Raw genomic sequence first — 23,492 nt, 5'->3', positions numbered from 1 at the left:
TGCTGAGATACTTTTTCTTCTGAGATTATGTGTACACACAGGGAGAAGGGAGTGAACAAAAACCTATGTACTGTTTTAAGCACTTTTTAAAAAATATATGTTTAGTGGTTTCAGAGAGAAAGGGAGAGGGAGAGAGAGATAGAAACATCAAAGAGAATCACCGATCAGTTGCTTCTTTGCATGCCCCACACTGGGGATTGAGCCCTCAACTCCGCCCGACCTGGAATCAAAACCATGACCTCCTGGTTCATAAGTCAATGCACAACAACTGAGCCATGCAGGCTGGGTTTAAGCACTTTCACATGAATTAACTCCTTTAATCCTCACAATCCACATTATCATTGTGAGATTAAAAGCATAGCAGTTAAAAGCTTAGACTTGATCCAGACTGCCTGGTTTCAAATCTTACCATTTTATAACTGTACTAGAGGCCTGGTACATGAAACTCGTGCATGGGTAGGGTCTCTAGGCTTGGCCGGGGATCAGGGCCAATCGGGGCCTTTGGGCTGCTGTCCCGGACCTTCCTTCATTCCGTGCTGCCCCCCAGTGGTCAGCGCACATCATAGCGAGCGATTGAACTCCAAGGGGACAATTTGCATATTAGGCTTATATATATAAAGTAGGTATATTGCCAGGTATTAAGTAGGAGAATTTGGATTAAAACCCAGGCTACCTACCTGACTCCTGGTATGTGGATTTGGCTTTAGTATGGTCCCTTCTGGGGTCTCAATTCTTTTGACTGCTGGGCAGTGGTTTTGGGGTTACTTCTTCCATCACTCTGAATTTCCCATGATTGATTTTTACTCTCTGACAGTTGCTGAACTTTGTGAAAGACATATCCCTTATACTAATTTCATAGTTAGAATGTTGCAATTCTTTTAACATAGCACTCAGTTTATATATTTTTAAATTTTAAATTATTTAGATAGACTTTTTTTGGAGAGAGGAAGGGGTGAGAGAGAGGAGAGAGAGCAAGACAGACAGACATCAATTTGTTGTTCCCCTTATTTTATCATTTATTGGTTTTTTAAAAAATTTTATATTCATTTATCTTTATTTTCTAAAGTTTTTAAATGAACATACATTACTAATGTAAAAAACAGTTTCTAAAACATTGGTTGATTCTTCTATGTGCCCTGAACAGATCAAACCCGCAACCTTGGTGTATCCAGACCACGCTCTAACCAACTGAGATACCCAGCCAGGGCATAACATTCAATGATCTAACCTACATCATTTTCAAAGGCTGTATAGTTCATATTTCTTTTTGTATTTTTATAGAACATTTTATATTCTATTTGTACCATGACTTACTTAGGCAAGACTGAGTCTTTGATTTCAGTATTCTCGACCCCTAGCTAGCACTTTGCCTATGCACTCAATAAATGCTGGCTCAAAGTATGAATGAAGCTAAGGACTGCGAACACAGACTCAGAGTTGGAGGGTCGGTCTGGAGTTCTAAAGTTCGGGAGGGGACACGGGGGCGGGCCGTGGCTGTCACATGACGAGGCGGAGCAAATCCCATGTGCTCGGCGGCGCCGGGCGCGGCTCCGCCCTCCGCGCCGGTCACGTGAGGGCGCCGGCTGCGCCTGCGGAGAAGCGGTGGCCGCCGAGCGGGATCTGTGCGGGGAGCCGGAAATGGTTGTGGACTACGTCTGTGCGGCTGCGTGGGGCTCGGCCGCGCGGACTGAAGGAGACTGAAGGTAAAGCCGCCATGTCCGGGCCCGACCCGGCCCCCCCACCCCCTCCCCCCGCATCCGCCGCCATCCGGGCCGGGACCGGCCACCCTGGGCCGCCGCCCCGGCGCCCTGGCTCCGCGGCTCAAGCCCAGGCCCCCGCCCGCCAGGGCCCGATCCCCGGCCCACGTGTGCCCGGCCTGGCCCGGCCCGGCGGCAGGGTGGGGGTGGGGAAGCGCGGGGCCAGAATATGCGGTCCCTGCGGCCTGGGAGGGCGTCGGGTTCACCGGCCACGAAGTCCCGCCGCGGTGTGACCCGAGGAGGCCCCGCCGGCGCAGGCACCGCGGCTCCCGGCCCGCCGCCCCCTCCCCCCTTTGCGGCCCGGCCGCCGGGAAGTGACACGTTGTTCTTTGGCACTGGTCGGCTCTGCGCAGGGAGGGCGCAGGGGAGGGAGGCGACGGCGGTGGGCAGGGAGGAGCCCCCGGCCCCGCCCGCCAGCCCTCCAGGCCGACCCTCGCTTGAAACCGGCTCCTCTTCGGCCGCCGCCCGCCTGGCCTTTTACTGCCCGACTCCCGCCCTTCCTGGCTTCCACTCCTGGGCGGCGGCGGGCTTCGCCTCTGGCCCCGCGCGGGTGCCCCCGTGGCCACCCGCGGCAGGCGTGCCTGTGTGCCCCTGGGCCAGGCCCGGAACCCGGTGTCCCCAGGTGGGGGGTGGGGACACCACGGCCGAAGCTGCTAGCTCCGTTTATGATCCGGGAGCCTGGTGCCAGCGAGACCTGGAATTTCCGGTCTGGTTGGTCTTGGGCCCCGCGGAGCCAGGTTGATACCCCTCACCTCCCAACCCCAGGCCCTCGGATGCCCAGAACCTGTAGGCCGCACCGTGGACTTACTCTTAACCGAGCGGGTGAGTGAGGGTGCTGTTGGAGCAGGTCAGGGGGGTGGTTGGAGGTGATGCGGGTTGACAACGTGTTGGTGGGGGCATCAGCTGTCTCTTGCCTGCTCCTTCACCCCCTTGCGTCTCGGGGGGCTCCGTGTGGGACCTAGCCCTTGCCTCCCCCCTCCCCCACTCCATTTGCTTTCAGCTTGGGTCCCTTCCCCTTTCCGAGCTCCACTCTTTCCCAACAGGTGTTGGGGGGACCCTGATGTGGACCAAATGAAATGAACAAAGCTCCACAGCCCACAGGCCCCCCACCCGCCCCATCCCCTGGACTCCCACAGGTAATTAGGAAGGAATGAGCCGAGACTCGGGTGGGGGTGGGGGAGATCAGGCGGCCGGTCAGGAACAGGTTCCAAACCCTCTGGATTTTCCCACCCCCATCTGTGTCAGGGCAAAGTGCAGTTTTCTGCTGCCAAATTGAGACAGGGCTCCTGGCTGTTCCCGGGGGCTGTCATGGAGAGGGGGTATGTGGACTGCTGAGGCTCTCGCCCCAGATCTGCCCCCCTTACTTCACCAGCTTGGGTTTCTGCCCCACCCGGGTTTCCCCTCTTGCTGAACTCTGGTCTCCCCCTTCAGCCAGCGTTTCCCCCGGGGCAGACAGCACCGGTGGTGTTCAGTACGCCACAAGCGACACAAATGAACACGCCTTCTCAGCCCCGTCAGGTGAGGGGCTGTGGGGATGGGAGTAGGGGGCCTGGGTGGGAGCTGTGGAAAGCTTAAGCCAGCTTGGGCCTGGATGGAAGCTATGGAGGGCCTGTACCTGCCCCAGTTTCCTGACAGTTGCTCTGTTCTTTCATGCGACTCTGCACTTTGCACTGGTGATTACTTATGGCCCTTTGGGGAGTATGTAGTTGGTGGGGGTGACATTACTAGGGGTCCTGGTGCCATGAGAATTGGGGGCAGTACTTTGGGCCCTGCTGCCAACTCCTTTCCTATTTCCTCCTTTTACTGGGAGGCTGCCATTGCTCCATTCCCCTTCCCTTCTTTCTCTTTGGACTACGGCAAGATAAACACTCCAGCTGCTCCAGCTGCTTCTTGCCTTTCTGTGTTCCCTAAATTCTTCCTCACTAAGTGGGAGGATTCTTGTCCTACTTCCTCCCCCCTCCCCCATCACCTTGGGGATAATGCTCTTCTTTCCTGTCCCCATGTGCTCTCAGGGAGGATTCAGGTCTCTGCAGGTAATACCCCTTTGCTAATTCTGGACCTCCTCCTGGTCTCACCCTTACCCTCTGTCCTAGTCCGGGCCTAGGCCTAGGGACTAGAGGCTTCAGGGTGGGAACTTATTTGCTGTCTAGGTTTTCAGTCTGCGACTGACGGATGCATGTTAGGGGCTAAATCTTGTACTGTATACCTGGCAACTGGGTGACCTTTGCATGTTAGTTCCTCAGTACTTCAGGGTGGAGCAGTGCATGCTGGGAGTATGTTGTCCTAAAAGGCTTTAGTTAGGCATAATGCATCTGGGTGTTAGGAAGCCTGTGCAGAAGGGTAGCCTGGTGGAGGTGACATGAGTATGCATGGCAGTGAGGGAGTAAATACACAGGGTGCGAAGTGTATACCTCAGTGTGGAGGGCATGTGTAGGTACAAGAGGCCACTTAACCATCGTTTGGTGAAGTGGGTCTTGGAAGGATTGGGCCCCATGCTCCATAGCCCTAGTACTTCTCTCCAGACCAGAGACACTGCAGAGTGGCCCTTCCTAATATCAGCTGCCTTCCTCCCTCTTGACAGCACTTCTACCCTAGCCGGGCCCAGCCCCCGAGCAGTGCAGCTTCCCGAGTGCAGAGTGCAGCCCCCGCCCGTCCTGGCCCAGCTGCCCATGTCTACCCTGCTGGATCCCAAGTAATGATGATCCCTTCCCAGATCTCCTACTCAGCCTCCCAGGGGGCCTACTACATCCCTGGACAGGTGAGGCTGGAGGCTGGGGGCTGGAAGCCACAGAATCTTGTACTCCAACCCTCATCTCCCCAATCCTGACCCTCCAATCCCATCTCTTCTCCGTAGGGTAGGACTTCTTTCTGGTCACTGCTCAGAGTTGGCTTGTCCTATCTTTTTGTTTTAATGGCTTGTCCTATCTTGCCCTACATTCTCTTTGTAGTCTGATATGATACTCAGCTTCCTCAACTCCTTCTCTCCCCCTCCTCCTCTCCCTTCCCCCTCACCAGGGGCGTTCCACATATGTTGTTCCGACACAGCAGTATCCTGTGCAGCCTGGAGCCCCAAGTTTCTATCCGGGTGCAAGCCCTACAGAGTTTGGGACCTATGGTAAGCAGGGGAGGGGGAATCAGGTGAGAGTTGAGTACAAGGGACATCTAAACTCACTAATTCCTAATACCCTTTCTAGGCTTGTCTCTTGGTCTAAAAATGATAGGGTTAGTAGGTTGTAGGGATATGTGTGGGTGATGGGGAATTTTATCCTATTTCTGTGAGTTGGAGTCCTCCCCATCGCAAGGAATATTGGATCAGGCACCAGTTTGAGGGCTTGTAAGTAAACATTTCCTGTGATACTCATTCCATGGGTGCAGGGAGCCATGTATTTGGGAGGTTTTTGTGGCTGTTCATTTATATTCTTGGAGAGGGATTAGCCTGTTCTTTATGGCAGTGGTTTCCAGAGTTTTTTGATCATCTATCAGGAAAAACTTTGATTAGGTACCTCTAATGTTATTGTTTTGTTTATACATTTGCATAATTTAAACAAATAATACTTAGGTTGCTTGTGAAAAACAAGTAGAGATTATGGATGAGATTAAAGAATGTATTCCACTTTGGAGACCATTGCTTTTAAGGAATTAATTTTTCCTCATCCTGGGCCTGGTTCATAATTTTACTTTTTATTGCCTTGCTCCTGAGCAAAGGGCTGGAGACTGGAACTGGACTCATGTTGAGTGGATAGGGTTGGCAAATCTTTTTCTCATTCCCAGCCAAAGACCTGATTCTGTTTCAGGTTAAGTAGTTGCTGCTCCCTCAGAGTATATGTGTAACGTGGTGCCTGGGGTGGGGTACATACAGCATGTTACCAGGTGGAAAAAGGACACACAGAATCCTGGTGGCTGGTGTATGATGGGGAACGAGTCCCTGCCTATAAGGGGTGTGTGTGCCAGTGTCAGGAATTCTTGTAAACGCAGCTCAGACTGGTTCCCCAGCTTTGATAGACACCTAATTCCCTTGGGGAGGAAGGTGGGGCAGGGCAAGGGGCCGGCTGTGGGTGATGAGAAGTTCTGGGGTTGGGAGGTACTCAAACAGGCATTTGTATATGGTTGTGCCCTGACGCTGCCACCATTCTTCCTTTCCCTGTGTCGTCTCCCCCCTCCCCCGCCAAGCTGGCACCTACTACCCAGCCCAGGGTGTGCAGCAGTTTCCCACTGGTGTGGCCCCCACCCCGGTTTTGATGAACCAGCCACCCCAGATTGCTCCCAAGAGGGAGCGGAAAACGGTGAGTAGCAACAAGGGGCTCTCGGACATGTTGGAAAGGGAGAATCAAGGTCAGGCGCATTGTGGGTCAGGGAGCAGGAAGTTGAGGAAGGAGATCTTCAGTTGTAATGGGCAAAGAATGGGGATCTGTGAAGTACTCATGTTTTTTGTATGTTGCTAAGATTACTTTAGAAGAAGCTCATGGGAAGACTAAAGTGGCTGGTGGGGAAATTCCTGAGAGACCTGGGTTCTGGGGTCCATAAGATCTATGTTTGGTTTTAGGTTTCTGATGGCTTGCTTTAGAAATGGTTAGTTTTCTGTGGCCCCACCCCCACCCCCTAGTCCTGGAAGCTCTTGAGGCCTCCGCCTCTGCTCAATCCTCAAGCCCTGGGCGTGGTGCCCAGAATAGGGTGCCAGGGCTGGGGAAGCCGCTGAGTCACCCTGGCTCCACCCACTGGATCTGGGCCCTGCCCCCAGAGATCAGGCCGGCTAGCCACAAGTGAGCCGAATGGGTCCTAGATGGGGGTCCTGGGCCCCAGGGTGTGCAGCCACTGCCTTGGGGACTATTGGGGCAGGGATGAGGGAGGGAGGGGCATTGTGATGTACAGGGCTGCTCTGTGAGGTCAAGGGTCTCAGGGGTGGGGACCAGGGCAGGGACTACAAGAGCAGCCGGATGGGTTGACAGTAGAACTCATAGGGTTTCCGGCACCCGCCCACCTGTTCCCAGTGGGAGGGTGGAGGGGTGGCCTGGAGTCTTAGGTGTGGGGCAGGGTGGAGAGGTGGGCTCCTCCTGCCTTCCACTGATCCTGTAGCTTTTTTTCCTCAGATCCGAATTCGAGATCCAAACCAAGGAGGGAAGGATATCACGGAGGAAATCATGTCTGGGGCCCGAACCGCCTCCACACCCACTCCTCCCCAGGTATTGTCTGCTAAGTAAGACCACGGCTGGGATGGCTATTCTGCCCTGGACTCCCAAGTCCGGTGGCCTTTTCCTTCAACTAAGGGATTTATTTCCCTGCTTCCTGGATTTCTAGGCAGAGCTAAAGTAGAAATGGCTCTAGTAAAGAGGGTTGTGGGACTCTTTAGGGCAAAGTTGGTAACATTTTGTGTCCTGCAGACGGGAGTCGGCCTGGAGCCTCAAGCTAATGGGGAGACTCCCCAGGTTGCTGTTGTTGTCCGGCCAGGTGTGTAAGCATGTGGAGCAGAGCTTTTACGGGGAAAAGGAGTGCGACAGTTTAAAATGCCAAGGAGGTGTAGAAAATAAAATAAAATGACAAGGAGTTGGGGTGGTGGCTTGAACCAGGTGCCAGAGAAGAATGACTTAAGTTTCAGGTAGTGGATTTTGAGTGTGGGTTGGGTTTTGGGTGAAAACAGAAAAGGCTTAGGTGGGAGATGACTGGGGGAAGGGAGTATTAGGTTGGGAATGCCTTGGCTGGGAGGTGGAGGTGGAGGAACAACAGAGAAAGACTTGCCTTTAATTACTCATTCTTCTTCCTGTGGTGCAGATGACCGGTCACAGGGAGCAATCATTGGGGGCCGGTCGGGGCTGCCTGGCACAGAGCATAGCCCTTCAGAATCGCAGCCTTCTTCACCTTCTCCGACCCCATCACCACCCCCAATCTTGGAACCAGGATCTGAGCCTAATCTTGCAGTCCTCTCTATTCCTGGGGACACTATGACAACGGGGATAATACAAATGTCTGTAGAAGAATCATCCCCCATGCCCCGTGAAACCGGGGAGCCATATTGTCTCTCTCCAGAACCCACTCCCCTTGCTGAACCCATACTGGAAGTAGAAGTGACACTTAGCAAACCAATTCCGGAATCTGAGTTCTCTTCCAGTCCTCTCCAGGTTTCCATCCCCCTGGCATCTCCCAAGGTGGAAACTCTTCCTGAGCCTAATGGCACGGTCCCATCTGAGGATCTAGAACCAGAGCTAGAGTCCTCAAACCCAGAACTTTCCCCTCTCCTTCCTCCCGCTTGTCCCTCTGAATCCCCCATGCCTATTGCTCCAACTGCCCAACCTGAGGAACTGCTCAATGGAGCCCCCTCACCACCAGCTGCGGACTTGAGCCCAGTCAGTGAGCCAAAGGAGCAGGCCGAGGAGGTTCCAGCACCAGTGGTTCCCCGCACCATCCTCTCTGCCACTCCAGCTATGGCTCCTCCCGTGACTTCCCCTGCTCCAGAGGAGGAAATGGAGGAGGAGGAGGAGGAGGAGGAGGAGGAAGAAGAACCTGGAGAAGCTGAGAGTGAGAAGGGAGGAGAGGAACTGCTTCCCCCAGAAAGTACCCCTGTTCTAGCCCACCTGTCCCAGAATTTGGAGGCAGCAGCAGCCACCCAAGGTAAGATGTGGCTGGATGGTGGAGGTGGGTCAGGCCTGGAGGGTGTGGTTCTTTCTATTTATTGATCTCCCATTTGTGCTATTACGTCTGGGTCAGAAGCTCTGTGATGGAAACTAAAAACTAGATTAAGGAATTTTAAGAGGGTGTGATGGAAAGAGGAAATGTTACACAGTGACTGCTTTTTCCCTCTAGGGGTTAGGGACACTTCTTAAGTTATTCCCATTCCTTCCCTCCCCCCCCCAGATATAGTGGCAGTATCTGTGCCAAAGAGGAGACGGAAAATTAAGGAGCTCAATAAGAAGGAAGCTGTAGGAGACCTTCTGGATGCCTTCAAGGAGGTAAGGAAGCAGATAGTAGCAGAGGGCAGAGTTTGGGTATGGAACAGTGGCTGAACTGCAACCAAACGGAATGTCCCCATGGTTCCAGGCAAACCCAGGAGTACCGGAGGTGGAAAATCAGCCTTCTGTAGGCAACAACCCCTGTCCAGAGCCTGAGAGCAGCAGTGTGCCCACACGACCTGAGGAACCAGATGAGACTTGGGACTCAAAGGAAGACAAAATCCACAATGCTGAGAATATCCAACCTGGGGAACAGAAGTATGAATATAAGTCAGGTATGCTGAAGGAAGGGTTGAGAGGGCTGAGTACTCTTATCAGGACCCCAGGAGACAGTATGGTTGGTTCATGTATCTTCCTTACAGATCAGTGGAAGCCTCTAAACCTTGAGGAGAAAAAGCGTTATGACCGTGAGTTCCTGCTTGGCTTTCAGTTCATCTTTGCCAGTATGCAGAAGCCGGAGGGACTGCCTCATATCAGTGATGTGGTATTGGACAAGGTTGGTGGGCTTGAGGGGAAGCTAAGTTTGTGCTGACTGGCTGGATGGATGGGGAGGAGCCCGAGGTCCTGAAAGAGCAGTCAGTGGCCCCAGCCTATTTCTGATACCTTCTCTGTTCTTTTTACAGGCCAATAAAACACCACTGCGGCCACTGGATCCTGCTAGACTTCAAGGCATAAATTGTGGCCCAGACTTTACTCCATCCTTTGCCAACCTTGGCCGACCAACCCTCAGCAGCCGTGGGCCCCCAAGGGGTGGGCCAGGTGGGGAGCTGCCCCGAGGGCCGGTGAGTGGGGCTAGCTAGATGGGCAGTTGGGCAAGGGGAGTGGGGATGCGTGGCTTTCTGTATCTCACTGGGGAATGAGAAGTTTGCCCTGAAGATGTGTGGTACTGGTGTCAGGTTGTGCTGACTACTGTATCTTCTCTTGTCCTCATCCCTTGCTTAGCAGGCTGGTCTGGGACCCCGGCGCTCTCAGCAGGGCCCCCGAAAGGAGCCACGCAAGATCATTGCTACAGTATTAATGACCGAAGATATAAAACTAAACAAAGCAGAGAAGGCCTGGAAACCCAGCAGCAAGCGGACAGCAGCTGATAAGGACCGAGGGGAAGAGGATGCTGATGGCAGCAAAACCCAGGTACTGGCAAGTTCTTTGGTCTCTATTCTTTCTCTTCAGGGTTTCCTGAGCCAACTTTGCTTATTTTACTTCTGTCCATCCTATCCCTAGCCTCTTCCATTCTCATACCCTTTTTCATCCCTCCCAGTGGCCTCTATCTGAGAACCTCACTGGATCCTATTCCCTCTCCCACCAGGACCTGTTCCGCAGGGTGCGCGCCATTCTGAATAAGCTGACACCCCAGATGTTCCAGCAGTTGATGAAGCAAGTGACGCAGCTGGCCATCGACACTGAGGAACGCCTGAAAGGGGTCATTGATCTCATCTTTGAGAAGGCCATTTCAGAGCCCAACTTTTCTGTGGCCTATGCCAACATGTGCCGCTGCCTCATGGCGGTTAGTTTCCACTATTTTCTAAATCATGTGGTCTGGCCTCCCACTTCTTGAGTCCAGCTTCTTGGTTCTCCTCCAGTCTGTGCTGTTGATGGCAGCCAAGAGGAGGCAGAGCCGGAGCTAAAGGTCTTCCTGGCTTTTAGGTAAAGACTGTGAGGGTCTTCCTTGCCCTGGACTAATCTGAATGTGACAATCTCTTTGACATACAGCTGAAAGTGCCCACTACAGAAAAGCCAACAGTGACTGTAAACTTTCGAAAACTGTTGTTGAATCGATGTCAGAAGGAGTTTGAAAAAGACAAAGATGATGATGAAGTTTTTGAGAAGAAGCAAAAAGAGATGGATGAAGCTGCTACGGTGAGAGAAAACCAACCAATTCCACTGCTTATTCAGAAGCTACTTAGCTGTAGAATTGGGGGTGGGGATAGTGGTATGGGGGTTTCTCTGCCTGAGGACATGAGTGCTTGTTGCTGGGTATAGAAATCCAGATGGTGGAGGAGAGGGTTTTAGCCTTGTGGCTGGGTATCTTTTTGATGTGTTCCCTGTCTCATGACTGCCAGGCAGAGGAACGGGGACGCCTGAAGGAAGAGCTGGAAGAGGCTCGAGATATAGCCCGGCGGCGCTCTTTAGGGAATATCAAGTTTATTGGGGAGTTGTTCAAGCTGAAGATGTTAACAGAGGCAATAATGCACGACTGTGTAGTTAAACTACTTAAGAACCACGACGAAGAGTCCCTTGAATGCCTTTGCCGTCTGCTCACTACCATTGGCAAAGACCTAGACTTTGAAAAAGCCAAGGTAGGGGTCCTGGGATGTAGAAGGGGACAAGCTGAAGTACGTGGGGCCCACTGTCCACTGATAAACTCCCTGTTGGGCTGTCATGTCTGGGCCACTGAATCTCAGTGATGGAGATAAGGGTCTGTAGCCGGAAGTTCCTGGCCTGATCTCTTTGCTGCTTCTCCCTAGCCCCGAATGGATCAATATTTCAACCAGATGGAGAAAATAATTAAGGAAAAGAAGACTTCATCCCGAATCCGCTTCATGCTGCAAGACGTGCTGGATCTGCGACGGGTGTGTGTCCCGGCCTTCCCACTACTAATCTGCTGCCTCTGACCCCATAGCCCCCAGTTGCTGCCTGCTTTGTCTGGCCTCTCTGATGTAATTATCTTGTGGGTGGCTTCATGTCCCCACAGAGCAATTGGGTGCCACGCCGAGGGGATCAGGGTCCCAAGACCATTGACCAGATCCATAAGGAGGCGGAGTTGGAGGAGCATCGGGAGCACATAAAAGTGCAGCAGCTAATGGCCAAGGGCAGCGACAAGCGTCGGGGTGGCCCTCCAGGCCCACCTATCAGTGAGTTTGAGGCTACAATTGAGGAGGGGCAATTTGAGGGGTTATGCTTTCCACTGATGACTTCTTGTTAGTGCCACGTGTCTGGGCCACTGATACCCCATGATGGAACTGAGGATCTGAGGAAGCGAGGCTGGGGTCAGCTCAAGTGGACAGGGCTGTTTACTCACTATTTCAGTACGCTCTCCTTTTTGTTCCAGGCCGTGGCCTTCCACTTGTAGATGATGGTGGTGGCTGGAACACAGTCCCCATCAGTAAGGGCAGCCGCCCTATTGACACCTCACGACTCACCAAGATCACGAAGGTAGGGGTGTGTATGTTGGAGGGGGTGATGTTTGTAATAGGAGGGTAATGAGGGATCAAAGCAGGCATTAAACACAATTTGGGTCTCCGTCCCCTCATTCTCTGAGGTTGGGAAAGTGACAGCTGAAATTTTCCTCTTAGACTAACTGGTTAGATGACTAGAGACAGGACTGCCAACCCTAGGACATGTGATCACATTGGTCTGGGCCACTCTGTGGTCAGCACACTGACATGCATACCAAATTAGGTAGGTCCATTCCCTGTTCTGTGCATCCTCCAGGCTAAAATGGTTTTTACTGGTCGAAAAAAAGTGAATGTTGTTATGTGATGTGAAATTATGTAAAATTTACATTTCATTGTTCATAGTTTTATTGGAACTCAACCATGTTCATTCCCTTTATTCTCTGCGACTGCTCTTGTGTGACAGCGGCAGTGTTGAGTAGTTAGAATAGAGACTGTGTGGCTGCAAAGCCTGAAATATTTACTATTTGGCCCTTTACAGGAAAAGCTTGCCTGGCCCCTGGTCTGGGCTGTTGATGGCTGTGTGGTTGGGGGCTTTGGCCAGGTCAGACCTATGACTCTTCACCCCCTTTCCTTCCTCAGCCTGGCTCCATCGATTCTAACAACCAGCTCTTTGCACCTGGAGGGCGATTGAGCTGGGGCAAGGGCAGCAGTGGAGGCTCAGGAGCCAAGCCCTCTGACGCAGGTAGGGAGGCCAATGTAAAGAGCCGGGTGATTAGTAATGAGCTCTCTTGAGGGTAGAGCATTGTCTGCATGGGAGGCTTGTCTCCTTGCCTGTCTGTGGAGCTTTCAGTACAGTGTGGTTAGGTAATGCAGGAGCCGTGGACTACTTGGTGGGACTAGGGACTGAAATGCTTTAGTGTTGAGGCTAGGACCAAGAGTCCTAAACTGGCAAGTAGGTGATAGAATGTAAGAAAATATATCTTAATCTTCATTTACTGCCTCCCCAGCATCAGAAGCTGCTCGATCAGCTACTAGTACCTTGAATCGCTTCTCAGCCCTTCAACAGGCAGCACCTACTGAAAGCACAGAAAACAGACGTGTGGCCCAGAGGTGAGGCTTCCTAGGTCTCTGTTTTTCACGCCCATGGAGGATACCATGATTGGGTTTGGGTTGTTGCCATAGGAATCCTCACACAACTGTAATGCTGAGAGGCCATGGCTGAGCATGGGACATATTTCTGATGCCAGGAACAAGGCCTGATGGTTGCTCAGCATGTTGGGTAAAGGAGCGAACTCCTGGGCAGTACAGGTGAGACACCATGTGCTTGTCTTTCTTCCAGGAGTAGCTTGAGCCGGGAACGAGGTGAGAAAGCTGGGGACCGGGGAGACCGCTTAGAGCGGAGTGAGCGGGGAGGTGATCGTGGGGACCGGCTAGATCGCTCTCGGACACCTGGCACCAAGCGGAGCTTCAGCAAGGAAGTGGAGGAACGGAGTAGAGAGCGGCCTTCCCAGCCTGATGGGCTGCGCAAGGCAGCTAGCCTCTCAGAGGAACGGGACCGTGGACGGGATGCTGGTAAGGGGTTGAGAGAGGAAGGGAAGGGAATGGTGTGGGCTGGTTAGGGACTGTCTAGTCCCTAGACAGTCTTCAGAGCTGCAGTTTGCTGGAAAGACTGGAACTGAAGAGTCTCTGATCTGTTTTGTACCCCTCAGGGAAGCGAGACGCCACCTTGCCTCCTGTGAGTCCCCCTAAGGCTGCACTATCAGAAGAGGAGCTGGAGAAGAAATCCAAGGCCATCATTGAGGAATACCTCCATCTCAATGACATGAAGGTTGGTAGTGGAAGGGGTCTGAGTGATGGTAGAGTGGGCAGAGACTGTGCTGCCTGGTATACATTGTAGAGTCTAGACCAGATTCTGACTGCTCTCTTTCTTCTGTACCCTGTGCCCCCTGCAGGAGGCAGTGCAGTGTGTGCAGGAGCTGGCCTCACCCTCCCTGCTTTTCATCTTTGTGCGGCATGGCATTGAGTCCACACTGGAGCGCAGTGCCATTGCACGTGAACATATGGGACAGCTGCTGCACCAGCTGCTCTGTGCTGGGCACCTCTCCACTGCTCAGTACTATCAAGGGTATGACCAACTTCTGTGACCCTCCCACTTTTACAAAACCACAAATTCCCTTCCTTTGTAGGACCTGTGGAACCTTGGGGAAGAATGTAGGTTCCTCAACCATCCTGGTCAACATCATTTTAGTCAGGGGGTAGGGGGTTGAGCCATCTAAGAACAAGAAGGTGTCCTTAGCTTGAGATAATTGCCCCATGTTTAGGAAATATTCCTGATGTGCTCCATGTTCAATTCTTTAGTCATGCCTTATTACCCCAAAAGGAGGGTAGGCACCTGGCTCCTCTTTCCTAGAATGCCCTAATTTTGAATTCCCTTTGCAGGCTGTTTGAAATCCTAGAATTGGCTGAAGACATGGAAATTGACATCCCCCACGTGTGGCTCTACCTAGCAGAACTGGTAACGCCAATTCTGCAGGATGGTGGAGTACCCATGGGGGAGCTGTTCAGGTGAGCTCCCTTAGCTGGAATTCGGGAGAGGTAGAAAGGGAGGGGGGGTGAGGACGGAGGGGTGGTTGGCTAAGATGCCCATGTTTAGGGAGGGTTGGGGTAGTATGTTGAGGGCTTAACAAAAACAACTGAATTTTCTTATAGGGAGATTACAAAACCTCTAAGGCCCCTGGGCAAAGCTGCTTCTCTGTTGCTGGAGATCCTGGGGCTCCTCTGCAAAAGCATGGTGAGTGAGAGCCTTTCAGGGATGATGTGTTCAGGATTTTTCCCACTGTACTTTTTGGGCTATTTGGGGTGACACTGAAGCCTCTCCTGGTCCTTTGGTGGGATAGGGTTAATGGGGATGGATGGTAATGCTGTGTTAGTATCTGAGAGAGGCTGGTACTCCCTCAGACCAGTTCCTCTTAGAGTTCTGGTCAAGGCTGGAGAATGGGAATCTTAAGACCCTAGACCAGCGGTTCTCAACCTGTGGGTCGCGACCCCTTTGGCGGTCGAACGACCCTTTCACAGGGGTCACCTAAGACCATCCTACATATCAGATATTTACATTACGATTCATAACAGCAAAATTACAGTTATGAAGTAGCAACGAAAATAATTTTATGGTTGGGGGTCACAGTATGAGGAACTGTTTTATTTTTATTATTTTTTAAAATATATTTTATTGATTTTTTTACAGAGAGGAAGGGAGAGGGATAGAGAGAAACATAGATGAGAGAGAGAGAGACATCAATCAGCTGCCTCCTGCACACCCCCTACTGGGGATGTTGCCCGCAACCAAGGTACATGCCCTTGACTGGAATCGAACCTGGGACCTTTCAGTCCGCAGGCCGATGCTCTATCCACTGAGCCAAACCGGTTAGGGCAGGAACTGTTTTAAAGGGCCAGAAGGTTGAGAACCACTGCCCTAGATCCTTGTTTGATTGTTTCATTCATTCTTTTATTTATTCATTTATTATTTTTTAAATATTGTTGAAAGTATTACATAGGTCCTTTTTCCTCCCCGTTGCCCTCCCCCCCCTTCATTCATTTTTTTTAACTAGTGTTTAAAGAAACAAAAACATTTACTACATAGTAGGCATTGATAATACAGCAGTGAATAAGACAAGTTGAAAGAGGAAAAATGACTTAACAAAAACAACAGTGTGAAGTAAAGCATGAAATAAAGTGGTTGAAATTGAGTGTTTTAAGCACTGTGAAGTTGCAAAGGAGTGTCTGATAATGTTCATGATGGTATGCTTTCCTGGAAAGGTGCTGAAGCTGCATAGTGTGAAAGTTAATTGTTGACTAGCAGGTAGAAAGGTGGGAAGATAGGAAAGGCAAGCTGGGTGTGGGGTTTAGTGGTGGTGGAAAGTTGGAAAGTGCAGTTTCAGAAGAGTTTAGCTACCTGGAACCTGGAGGAATGAGACTTAGAATGGAAAGGAATTGTTCTTTCAGCATACATAATTATGTACCAGGATAATTTATGTTTAAAAAAAGAAAAACCATGTTGAACTACTGTATTTTCATTGAATCTAAGGTGCCCATAGATTATAGGATGTATTTATACTCTGCTAAGGAAAAGAAAAGACATGGTCATATTTTTAAAATGTAATATACTTCCCTAGCTGGTTTGGCTCAGTGGATAGAGCCTGTGGACTGACGAGTCCTAGGTTTGATTCCGGCCAAGGGCACATTTTTGGGTTGTGGGCTGGATCCCCCAGTGCAGGAGGCAGCCGACCAATGATTTTCATCATCGATTTTTCTATCTCTCCCTCTCTCTTCCTCTCTGAAATCAATAAAGTTCTTTAAAAAAAAAAAAATAACCATAAGAAATTGTAATATAATAACTGAGACAACTCCATTTCAGTGGTGTTAAAATCCATGAACTATAATAATCCTGTTAAGGGTTGATGACATCATTTTGAATACCTGTGCTTATGAAAGCGATCGTTTTCAGAATCTCTTGCCTTTTACAGGATATTGGCTCTCAGACTTGCTGTTTGTGTGAGGATTCTGATTTGCGTTGGGGGTGGGTGGGTGTATATGCTTCTAAAATTTTCTGGACTTGGGAACCAATAAATGTACTTGTTGTCCTTTCCCATCAGCATTTGTTACTTGGAGTAATGAAAAATGAAACTTTTAGAAAAAAAAATGTAGGAGTGTGGAATAGGATGAGATATTTATTTGGATTTGGTTGTTTACCTTTTGTGATCCAGTAATTCTTTGATAATCCTGTGAAAGGCAATTGACATCTTTCCTGGAGGCTCTTAGGCCATTCACCCCCAAACCTGCAGTCTCAATAGTGGATGAGTTCCTTGTGTCTACAACTGATGTCTATGCCTGGTACTAGACCAGGGGTGGGCAAACTTTTTGACTCGAGGGCCACAATGGGTTCTTAAACTGGACCGGAGGGCCGGAACAAAAGCATGGATGGAGTGTTTGTGTGAACTAATATAAATTCAAAGTAAACATCATTACATAAAAGGGTACAGTCTTTTTTTTTTTTTTAGTTTTATTCATTTCAAGTGGGCCGGATCCGGCCCGCGGGCCGTAGTTTGCCCACGACTGTACTAGACTGTAAACTTGGAGGTCCTGTGCCTATTTTGTACCTCTATAGCAGTGGTTCCCAACCTTTTTTATGGTCATGCCCCCCTAAGCATCTCTCAAATCCTGATGTACCCTCCCCCCAACCTCAACATATAATTCTTCTTATTTAAAAAGTAAACTCCTATTCATGTGGAGGAAGCCTAAAAGGCCATTAACTTTGTCTAATCAAACTTCTAAAGAACACGGCATCCATGAAAGAGAAAAATAAAAAAACAAAAGGACGGTTGAAGTACTCAGGAAGAAATCACTAAGAAATTGTTTTTAAAAAATAATATGAAGTGATACGAAAAAATAGCAAATGAAGTTTCAAAACATAATAGAAGACTGAAATGCATAAATATGTCACAATATACTTTATATGAGGCTCCTAGAACCATAAGAAATGCAAAAAATTCACTGTTAATAACTCATTCTTGAATTGCGCGCGCGCACGCGCACACACCCGTGGGGCATTTGCCTCACATTGGGAACTACTGGTCTATAACATCCTGAGCCTCTAGCTGGCACCTAGTGGCCTTTCAGTAAATATTTGATATATGCCATTTGTGGTATTGTTAAATTCTTGGAGAGAGAAAGGGATGTTGAGTTGGTCTTGTGTTTTTCAGGGTCCCAAAAAGGTGGGGGCACTATGGCGAGAAGCTGGACTCAGCTGGAAAGAATTCCTACCAGAAGGCCAGGATGTTGCTGCGTTTGTTGCTGAACAGGTTTGTGGCTGGAGCTCCATTTGGGGCTGGCCAGTCTTCCATCATCTCACTGACGTGGTACACTTACCTCTTGCCTATGGGCTCTTTTGCTTGCAGAAGGTGGAGTATACCCTGGGAGAGGAGTCAGAAGCCCCTGGCCAGAGGTTGCTCTCCTCTGAGGAGCTGAGCAGGCAGCTGGAGAAGCTGCTCAAGGAGGACAGTAGTAACCAGCAGGTGTTTGACTGGATAGAGGTACGTTTCTCTTGATATCAGGAGAGCAGGATAAAGGAGAAGTTGTTCTGGTGTGATGATGGGGGCAAAATTCAGAATTTATGGGTCATATGTTTTTCTTTTTCCTGCATAGGCCAACCTGACTGAGGAGCAGGTAGCATCCAACACATTAGTTCGAGCCCTCATGAAAACTGTCTGCTATTCCGCAATTATCTGTAAGAGGGGCCAGGGAGATGGTGGGGCAAGGGTGGGCCCAGCAGACAAATGGAGGGAGGGAGGTTTTGGTCTTTGCCCCCTAGTTCTGAACCAGAATGAGGGTGCATTATCCCACTTATCCCTGTCTTTCTTCCCATAGTTGAGACTACCCTCCGAGTGGATGTTGCAGTGCTGAAAGCACGAGCGAAACTGCTACAGAAATACCTATGTGATGAGCAGAAGGAGCTGCAGGCACTCTATGCCCTCCAGGCCCTTGTAGTGACCCTAGAACAGCCCCCCAGTAAGAGCCAGGCTGGAGGGTTGGGGGTGGGGTGGAAGAACCACCAGAAAGCGGGGACAGTCATGGAAAGGTGGGTGGTCATTGGAGAGCAAAATGCTCTGATGGTTGATTCCTTCCCTCTACAGTGTTTGTTTCCTTGTCTACAAATGGGAGGAGTTAGACTTAGCCTTGAAGGTGTGACCACCTGTTTTGTGCTTAGTCAACTATTAGATGTCAGGAATGCAGAGCTGATAAATGTTTTTTCCCTCTGCCAGGCACAGGGCTGAGATGCTTTTCTTGCCTCATTAATCTCACAACTATTCTTTAGAATAGATGGTGTTGTCCGCTTCCATTTTGGGAGACTAAGGGTCAGGTTAACATTCCTGAGGTTATGCATTCTGCAAATAGGTAGGTGCTGGGGCCCTGGGATGTTAGTAATAAATCAAGCACAGTTCCCATGCTGACCTGGAGTGAGTAGTGTTGGAAGATGGATCCTTAGTACACTTAGTCTAAGGCAAGCATGTCAAAATCTTGGTTCAGCTGGCCGAGATTTTGACATGCTTGGTCTAAGGCAGATGAGGCCCAGAAATCAGGATTTTAAAAAGATTCCCAGGTGATTCTAATGTGCAGCCAAGGTTGAGAACCACTGGTTTAAGGGATAATGAGTGGGAATTGACAAATGGGAGCTAAATAACAAGTAGGAGGGGGAGACTTGGAAAAAGGAACTGTGTAGAAGGCCATGAAGTAGGAAGAACTGGACAGAGGTAAAAGAACTTGAAGGAAGACCATTGTGGGAGAGCACAGAAACCAGTCATGTGAGGTAAAATGGGGTCGAGAGATGGACATGGGCTGGATCATGCAGGGCTATGTAAGCCAGGGGTTGAGTTTTGGGCTTTAGCCTAAGGACAAGAAGAGGCCTTTGTGGGACTTAAGCAAAATTAATTCTAATTCAGTGTTTAGATCTGGCTATTAGGGGAAGAGTATGGTTTGGAATAGGGGTGAGTGAATGCAGTAGGATCAGGTAATCTAGGATGTGTCGGTAGTGGCTCAGTCTGGCTTTGGAGATGGGAGAGGTGTGGGCAGATTCAAGACATACACTGACCTGGGAGAGGGCGATGAGAGTCATCCCTCCCAGGAAGGTTTTTAGGGTTTAGTAGGTGAGGTGATAGTGTGGTACCATCCATTGAGTGGTAGGAAACACTGGATCAAGTTGAGTTTGTGGTCTGTGGGTGGGGGTGATCAGAGATGTTGGTAGATAGCTGGATATCTGAATTCATTTGGAGAGGAAGAGATCAGGGATAGAGGTCTACCTGTGAGTTTTTAGCACAGGGCAACAACACATGCAAGTCACAAGTAGAAAAATAAGAAAAAGATACGGGATTGCCTGAGGGAGAGTGATGAGGGCCTGAGATAGTACCTTCAGGTGAAGGATCAACAGATAGGGATCAAGCAGGACAGGACCCTATGAATGAAGGACAATAATTTTAGGAGAGGGAAGTGGTCAGTAATGCTAGATGCTGCTTAAGAACTCCATGAGGTAACCTGAAAATTAAGGGCTTCTGCAGCATAAAAACATGGAGGTCATCCTGGCAGAATCATTATTTGGTGGAGTAGAGTGCAGGATCTTAATTGAAAAGGACTGAGTAGTATTTGACTAAGAAAAGAAAACAGCAAATGTAAACAAAAATCTTTGAATTCAATCTCTGTCAAAATACGAAAATATTTTGTTTGGTTATGACATAGTGGTTGTAAAGGAGGCCTTTTGTGTTGAGATCAGAGAAACTTAGGCTTGAAAATACAGGGCAGATTATGTGTATAGGGTCCCCAGGGTGGGTGTGCAAAGGATTTAGAGCACAGGATTGGGACAAATGATGTACTGCTGCCATTGCTGCTGGATGGGGAGGGGAGGCTGCCCACAGGCAAGCAGTTGTGGATTTGAGGGTGTGCATGCCCCTAAGAGCATCTTGGATTGCAGCTGCTTAGGCAGCTCAGTCAGAGTTTCACAAATGAACTGGGCTCTACATTCTATGGTTTATTCATTGCTCTCTCTTTAAAAAAAAAAAAAAAAAATTCTTTAGAGAGAGAGAGAGAGAGAGAGGAAAACATCAATTTGTTCTGCTTATTTATGGATTCATTGATTCTTTTATGTGCTCTGACTGGGGATCGAACCCTCAAGCTTGGTGTATCAGGCCGCCATTAACCAACTGAGCTACCTTGTCAGGGCTATATTAATTTCTTTTATATTTATGTATATATATGTTTTTATTGATTTCAGAGAGGAAGGGAGAGGGGGGGAGATAGAGAATCATCGATGATAAGAGAGAATCATTGATCGGCTGCCTCCTGCATGCCCCCTACTGGGGATCGAGCCTGCAACTCAGGCATGTGCCCTTGACTGGAATTGAACCCGGGACCCTTCAGTCTGCAGGCCAACACTATCCACTGAGCCAAACCGGCCAGGGCTTAATTTCTTTTTCCGGAAGAAATATATTTACTACTTTTAGGAATATAAAGTTTGCTCTGGAAATGCCGGTAGTGCAGTGTGGGGAAGGAAGTAGGTTGTGTTCAGGGTTGTAGGACTAGTGCTTAGGAAGGCTAGGGGTGAGGGAGAGAGAGGGTCAGAGCGCAGGGGGTGCTTGAGTTGAGCCTAAAGGAATTCACTAGGAAGGTGACAAGAGAAAGGATGTTCCTGGCAAAAGATGTAGCACATAGAAAAATGTCAAGGCCAGAGAGGGTGTGTTATGTTCAGAAGGTGGAAAGGAATCAGGTTTGTCAGGATCTGTAATGGGGACCAGTAGATGTTTAGGTTATACCCTTGAATTGTGAGTGATACATCTGGGATTGTGATTCCAAATTCAGGAGTACCAATTTTACATAGTTTCCCCCGTTAATTATATTATTAAAGTGAAGAAATTTGAAGCTGCCGAGGTGAGTGAAGCTAGGCAGGTTTGTAAGGTTTGGCTAAGTGACTCATTCCTGTGCACCAGTCTCTTTAGATCATGAGGTTAGTGTCCCGTCAAAGACCTAGTCACTCTGAGATGGTCAAAGATAGATGTCTGGACAGTGGGTCAGGGGCCATGTTTTAACAGTGAAGCTTGGGAGGGATTCCTGTGGGTGGGATGGGGTGGCTGTGGGCAGCACACCTCTTACACCTGTCCTACCTTGCAGACCTGCTTGGGATGTTCTTTGATGCGTTGTACGATGAGGATGTGCTGAAGGAAGACGCCTTCTACAGCTGGGAGAGTAGCAAGGACCCCGCTGAGCAGCAGGGCAAGGGCGTGGCCCTTAAATCTGTCACAGGCTTCTTCAAGTGGCTTCGTGAGGGGGAGGACGACTCCGACCACAACTGAGGGCTGGTGGGGTCGGGGACTTGGAACCCCATGGACACTCGGATGGCCCAGCCAGCCGCCCGGACTGCAGGGGGGTCAGCAGCAGCGACGGTGGCAGTGGGTTCCTGTAGTGCGATGTGTCTGAGCTAATAAAGTGGCTGAAGAGGCAGGATGGCGTGGGGCTGCCTGGGGCCCCCCTCCAGGATGCTGCCAGGTGTCCCTCTCCTCCCCCTGGGACACAGAGATATATTATATATAAAGTCTTGAAATTTGGTGTGTCTTGGGGGGGCACCACTGCTTGCCCCTGGGGTCCTTTTTTTATTTTCTGAAAATCACTCTTGGGACTGCCGTCCTCGCTGCTGGGGGCATATGCCCCAGCCCCTGCACCACCCCTGCTGCTGCCTGGGCAGGGGGAAGGGGGGGCACGGTGCCTGTAATTATTAAACATGAATTCAATTAAGCTCACTGCCTCTGCTTTATGGCCTTCTCCCTCGGAGAAGGGGTATGGATCGGCGGGCAGCCTCCTTTCCAGAGCTGGCACTACAGCAGCTTCCTAGAACTTGGCACCCCTCTTACCTCTTCCCCTGTCCATGATTGTGGAAGCTGGGAGTCACTTTCTTGGAGGGTGGCCCTTGAAGTGGATGTGGTTGGGTGCCCTGTTGGTTAGGAGGGGAGAGGGAGACAATAGCTGTGGGGTATTTAGTAGAATACACTTGGCTGGTTTCACTTTCCTAGTGGGATGTGATCCAAACCCTTCTTGCGTGGAGGTGGTCCTGAGTTTCAGGCTGGTTATAACCGGCGAGTCCTTTCTGTTTTCAAGGGCTCATGTACAAAACGAGGGGGTTGGATGCAGTGAGGTCCTGTGGCCCCATACAGTGCTACTGGCAGCCTGGCCCCCGTCAATCCCGCCAAGACACGACCCCCACCCTACCCCGCTCCACCCGCCTTAAGGGGTCACTCCGTGGTTGGGCCTGGGAGCAGAGGACAAGCTTCTCCAGACGCCGGCCCTGCGTGGCCCTGACGCCGGCACGGCCCCGCCCACCCGCTCACTTTAGGTTGTGACGCGAACGGTCACGCCCCCCGCGTTGACGTCACCGGACCGGTTCCCTCTCCCGGGAGCGGTGGCGGATGCGCGGTTCCCACCCCCCTCCCCTGACGGGTTTTCCCCTCCCTGGTGGCGGCCGCAGCCCGACCCTCTGCAAGCCGATGGCCCGGGTCCCGAGCGCGGGCTAGCGTGCCTGGGTTCCCGGCCATGGGCTGTATCGGCTCTCGGAGCCCGGCGGGTCAGGGTAAGAGGCCGGGCACTGGTCGGGGAGACCGGTCGCGGTGCGCGGGTGGGTCGGGGCCTTGAGGAAGGGGCCGGCGTCGGGAGAGGGAGGAGCCTGCGCCAGGGAGGCGGGCCAGGCTAGAGGGAGTGGAGCAGGCCTGAGCGGGGAGAGGGCTGAATCAACTTGGGTTCGGTCCCAGGGCCTGCCTGCTTCTGGGCTCTGCAGGGTGGACTCGTGTCTTTCCGCCTGGATTCCCACCGCTGAGGGTGGCAGGAGGCGCATGGCCTGGGGAGGGGTTAGTCAATCCTCACCAGCCCATGGCGACTGTCCTTGTCCACCCACATATACTCATCACCATCACCACCTAATTCCTACATCTCTCTTGCTGTCCTGGGAATGGCCCTATCCTGGGAACCTGCCTCTCCTGTCTGTGTCCCAGCCTCCTTAAGCCTGCAAACGCTGGCCCAGTACCCTACCAGGGAATTTTTAATTAAACCTTACTCCCCACTTCAGAGTCAGATGGTTGATGAACAGGACT

General features: G+C 50.7%; 1 protein-coding gene and 2 non-coding genes across 9 annotated transcripts; all 3 read left to right on the top strand.

Moving 5' to 3' along the window:
* Positions 1-1,596: 1,596 nt before the first annotated feature.
* On the top strand, positions 1,597-22,146 carry EIF4G1 (eukaryotic translation initiation factor 4 gamma 1). Of its 7 annotated transcripts, none has more exons than XM_070406675.1 (34): positions 1,597-1,703; positions 2,523-2,579; positions 2,801-2,893; positions 3,189-3,275; positions 3,770-3,790; positions 4,339-4,515; positions 4,806-4,872; positions 5,928-6,040; positions 6,845-6,937; positions 7,136-7,202; positions 7,524-8,360; positions 8,604-8,698; positions 8,787-8,973; positions 9,061-9,194; positions 9,322-9,480; positions 9,641-9,829; positions 10,005-10,202; positions 10,409-10,555; positions 10,759-10,995; positions 11,164-11,268; positions 11,391-11,550; positions 11,748-11,851; positions 12,454-12,556; positions 12,822-12,924; positions 13,154-13,386; positions 13,524-13,642; positions 13,767-13,939; positions 14,254-14,379; positions 14,524-14,605; positions 17,574-17,672; positions 17,769-17,903; positions 18,016-18,097; positions 18,238-18,378; positions 21,526-22,146. In XM_070406675.1, exons 3-34 carry the CDS (start codon positions 2,834-2,836, stop codon positions 21,705-21,707), a joined length of 4,815 nt encoding a protein of 1,604 aa, XP_070262776.1. In that variant the 5' UTR covers positions 1,597-1,703; positions 2,523-2,579; positions 2,801-2,833; the 3' UTR covers positions 21,708-22,146. The 7 variants fall into 7 exon arrangements, with proteins under 7 accessions (XP_070262776.1, XP_070262775.1, XP_070262773.1 ...); XM_070406674.1 differs by having other exon boundaries at positions 4,803-4,872; XM_070406672.1 differs by having other exon boundaries at positions 4,773-4,872; positions 9,644-9,829.
* On the top strand, positions 11,048-11,128 carry LOC139004757 (small nucleolar RNA SNORD66). The gene has a single exon (XR_011470575.1). It is a non-coding gene; the product is annotated as a small nucleolar RNA SNORD66 (small nucleolar RNA).
* On the top strand, positions 11,599-11,674 carry LOC139004756 (small nucleolar RNA SNORD66). The gene has a single exon (XR_011470574.1). It is a non-coding gene; the product is annotated as a small nucleolar RNA SNORD66 (small nucleolar RNA).
* Positions 22,147-23,492: the final 1,346 nt, after the last annotated feature.

This window comes from Myotis yumanensis, unplaced genomic scaffold (assembly GCF_028538775.1).
Source record: "Myotis yumanensis isolate MYYU_CA2020_CCGP unplaced genomic scaffold, mMyoYum1.0.hap1 SCAF_2, whole genome shotgun sequence".
Lineage (NCBI taxonomy): Eukaryota > Metazoa > Chordata > Mammalia > Chiroptera > Vespertilionidae > Myotis > Myotis yumanensis.
This window is presented reverse-complemented; position numbering and strand designations above follow the sequence as displayed.